The sequence below is a fragment of the Sinocyclocheilus anshuiensis genome, unplaced genomic scaffold (assembly GCF_001515605.1).
Source record: "Sinocyclocheilus anshuiensis isolate Anshui unplaced genomic scaffold, SAMN03320099.WGS_v1.1 scaffold676, whole genome shotgun sequence".
NCBI lineage: Eukaryota > Metazoa > Chordata > Actinopteri > Cypriniformes > Cyprinidae > Sinocyclocheilus > Sinocyclocheilus anshuiensis.
Window position 1 is genome coordinate 2,537,302 of NW_015558579.1, and position 4,319 is coordinate 2,541,620.

The 4,319-nt window shown below is 39.0% G+C and overlaps 1 protein-coding gene across 2 annotated transcripts in view; it reads right to left on the reverse strand.

Annotated features, from left to right (window-relative positions):
- The window catches only part of crim1 (cysteine rich transmembrane BMP regulator 1 (chordin-like)), a 136,958-nt gene extending 132,647 nt beyond the window's left edge, over nucleotides 1-4,311 (reverse strand). For both annotated transcript variants that reach the window (XM_016475416.1, XM_016475415.1), the window contains exon 1: nucleotides 3,954-4,311. In XM_016475416.1, coding sequence (XP_016330902.1) covers nucleotides 3,954-4,266 — 313 coding nt within the window. In that variant the 5' untranslated portion in view covers nucleotides 4,267-4,311. The remainder of the gene's footprint in view (nucleotides 1-3,953) is intronic.
- Between the last annotated feature and the right edge of the window lie 8 nt (nucleotides 4,312-4,319).

Genomic DNA, 4,319 nt, shown 5'->3' on the forward strand with positions numbered 1-4,319 from the left:
AAAAAAAGGGTTGTCAATATATAAAGCATCCCTAAAAAGAAGCATGCAAAGTCTTTAAATTTCCAGATGCCTCAAGTTCAACTTAGATGTTTATTTCTGGCTCCATTTTGGTCTTCCACTCACTGGCTTCATAAAAATAGAGCAATCTGTGCCTTACAAGGCACATTTTTTTTTTGACACTAGTAAAATCTGTTTTAATCATCAGAAGACTTATGAATGTCAACAAAACCTATAAAGCAGTTCTACAAGAAAACCACAATCAAGCAAAAATAGCAAAGCAAAAATAATCAATAGATTAATAATCATAGATTTCAAACATTTGTGATTTGGAATATCTCTTGAAAAATTAGTGATAAGTAGTGGATTTAAAACAATAGAACTGCACCTTAACTGATGAAATTGTCGCAGTTTGAGCAAAGGTTGTATAAAGGTCTTTTCTTGTTAAGATAAGGCCTAAAGTAACTCCAAGTACAGCCGGCTTCACACAGGGACCCCTGACTGCTTTCTCTGAATATAGAAGCGAGACATCATACATCACTTCGCAGGGAAAGCTCACCTGGAGGGTCCTGACACTAAACCCCCTGGGTGTTCCATGTGATGTGCTTGGTAAGCCCATCTCCAGAGAAGCCCGCGGGGCATTTCAAGACCATCATCTCGAATGTATGTGTTCACTGTAAACAGCCTGTCAAAGTAATCTCATGCTTTGGAATACACAGGAATTTATGGACTTGGAAGTGAAGTGTAGGGTCAGTTCAAACAGAAAAAATATTTTGTTGTTTTCTCCTTCACCCCTGTGGATTGTGGTGCTCGATTTAAAGGAACAGTTCACCTAAAAATTATGTCATTATTTACTCACCATTTGTGTCGCACCAAACCTCAATGTAGTTGTTTCTTCTGTGAAACACAAAAGTTATTCGTTTATGTATATAATGACTTAAATTTTTGTCTACTCAGCTTCACATATGAGCCACTTCACTGGTGCTTTTTGAAGCCTAACCCCAGCTGTCAATCACTTTCATTTAATTGAATACACAGCCAGGATATTCTTCAGAAATTCACCTTTTGTGTTATACAGCAGAAAGCAAGCAAGCCATACAGGTTTGGAACGACATGAGGGTGAATAAATGACAGAATTTTCATTTTTGGGTGAACTTTTCCTTTCAAGGCCAGTACAAATCTTTGATGTCGCACAACACAGAGAACTTTGAGATATTCATAATTCATGATGACTTACGGCAGGCACGGTCTACAGCAGATGTACTTTAGAGACTAGTTCACTGTTAAGACCCTCTGAGGTCTTAGTTTGTTAGGAGGTGAGGGTGGGGGTTAGCAGGACATGGCCTACACTGGCATTCGCTGTGCTCTCTCATCTGACTGATTTATCTGACAGCCGTAGCCGTGGCACTCAATGCCGCAGTGTTTTCTTGGCTGAATTACAGCAGATATCACCCCGGCAGTTACATGTCAAACGGTCGAGACGCCTTCAATTTTCATAGCCAGCCATGCTGAAACATGACATTGCAATGCATGTCCTCTGACCAAGCCGGCGTTCCAACTTAGACTAGGCCTAACAAGCGATGGGACTCTTCAGAGAAAAAGTAGACTGATACATCGTGCAAGCATGCAGAAAATGTTACAGTCTGTTCAAAATCTGTCTAAATAGCTAATATGACAGTTTTGATCATTGCTGTGCCTGTTTTAGATCTCTAGGGTTATTCTCTTGAGATGACACCCCATTCTGGTATAGTTGCTTCATTAGTTTACAAAGCCTGCAAAGTTTCAGTAAAGATGTATGGTTTTGATTCTTTCTTCAGCAGCAGAAACTCAACTTAAAAAATGATGACAGGCCGATAAAGTGGCTGATGCTTGACACTTGACAGCATTGTGAATAGATAAACATTTTCATTGCATTTTGACTGCGTAGAATACCTGTTTTTATATTTGTAAACTGTGGGTTTAAATTCTTATTTGCTTATGTACGAGGTCAATAACATTGACTGGACAAATGCAGATTTAAACAGGATTTTCCATCTGTGAAATGTCACATAAATCGGCTCTGGCTGTTCAAAGTCTCCAAAAACTAATTTATTTTCTTCGCTGTGCAGTTAACGCGTTTTCCAATTCTTTTATCTCAGATGCAGAAACTAAACAGTGAGTGAAAGTTTATTTAACAGCAACAGAGCTCATGAATATTTAATCAGGTAGGCAATGGTGCTAAACAACGTGCTTTTATCACCGTATGGTTTCACACCATAAACAAGCACTTGAGTAGGGCTTCATAACCCAGGATTTTAAAACACCCTTTCAAACTGAAATGTACTAAGCCAGGATTAAAAAGAATGTGAAGTACAGAGAGAAAACCCCTACAGAGAAGACCCTGAGCTAAGACAAACACTTGACAGCACAATTAACTGAATCAAGGTGGTGAGTAAAAAGCATCCTGAGAAGCAAAGCCTCATGACTGAGGGTATTAGAAGCGCACGTCCCTCGACGGTCCGATGTCAAAGATAGGCTACTGGCTGAGGCTCATATGAAGTTGCATAGCAGACATTCCGATGAAAAACCAACAAGCCTTGGCGGAAAGAGCGAGGCTGGCACCACGTCCAAAAACAGCACAGAATCCGTTAGCCATACCCCAAAGAAACGGAAAACCGACATGCTGCAAACACATTAACCAGCTTGCCTCTTTCACTCTACTCCAAAAGACCGTCATGTATGCCTGTCTACTAGACAGGCCCAACGCTGACATTCAGCCTCATGCCGACAATATCCTCTCTATAATGGCTTTACAATCACATTACGATATCTAATGAGAGCTGATAATGGTTCGTTTCACTCAAATTAGCTGTAATAATGACACATAATGTTCAGGAGTTTTTCATTTCTCGAAGCTGAGCTACCGTACTGTTAACCAGGTTAACATCATAATGAACAACTCACTGTATTGCAGATTTAGCATACTTTAGACTTTAATTTTCCTTTCCATATGGACAGATAATGTGGCAAGCCGCTTAAACATTTATTATCACTTTTTTAAAAGCTAACAAGTATCTGCTTTATGTTACAAGTAGATCTACATATTAATTAAATACTCCAATAGTGACAAATAAACTTTTTTTCAGGTTCACTAGTATGAACGATCTACTAAATACAACAGCAATATAAACAAGTAACAATTTCATTGATACTGGTAATTTTTTCTGTTTATAGGGATTTGTGGTTCAGATATGGATTATTCATATCCAACTAGTATGTATAGGCTATTCCACTGTTACTGATTATCAACTTTATTACTATGTATTATTAGTAATTATCTATTACATGATATAATGTTAATTGTAACTAGTTACAACTGGAATACACAGCTGGAATTACATTGTAATCTGACTAGTAAGAATTGTAACTACTGGGATAAATGTTAATAAACTGGGATATATTCTGGTGTCACACAAACATATACTAGTATCCAATAAATAAGATCTAGTCAAGCTTGAATGTATGCTAGTAACTATAATAGATTCTACTACTAGTACTACTACTACTAGCAACCACCAATGTAAATAGAAGTGAATAATTCATATCTGAACCACAGATTTCCAAAATTCAGAGAAATATTTGCAATTTGTTAGCAGTAAAAATAGAATACTTAGGCCTACTTGTTACTATTGGGATATGATTAGCACTAATATGAAATAATTACTAGGTCCTGAATTTAGATGACTAGATAGCCTACTATTTGAATTCTGACATCTATTTAAAAATAAGTAAAAACAGCCAAATGATTAGTCAGCTTTATGAAATAAAGTGTTAAAATGGCTTGCCAGAACACATCCGCTTTGGTTTAGTTTCCCCAATAAATACAGACGGAGGCAGAAGTGCCGTCATTAGGCGCGATTGAAGCAATGAACATGGATGACAACTTTTCAAAGAGTAAATGAAATGTGTATACAGACCTTCACAAACTCCAACCTCGTACTGCGTGATGGAGCCGCCGTTTAACGGGGGTCTGATCACGCACCGGAGTCCGCGGTCGCAGGTCCCGTACAGACCGTAAACGCCGCCGCAGCTCTCGTTCTTCTGCTTGGCACAAACCGAGCAGCAGCCGCAGATCCCCAACACCACGGAGCCCGTACAGTGCTTGGGCTCCTCGCATTTGGACTTATCACAGGGCAAACAAATGAGCGCCCGACTGTTCTTCGCGATCAACACCACAAGTTGGAAAATCAGCATGCATTTCATAAGAAGATACATCCTGGAGGAGGCCATGAAGGAAACGTGAAAAATATAGATATCCAACCCACCCCCTGTCCCCCAAACTA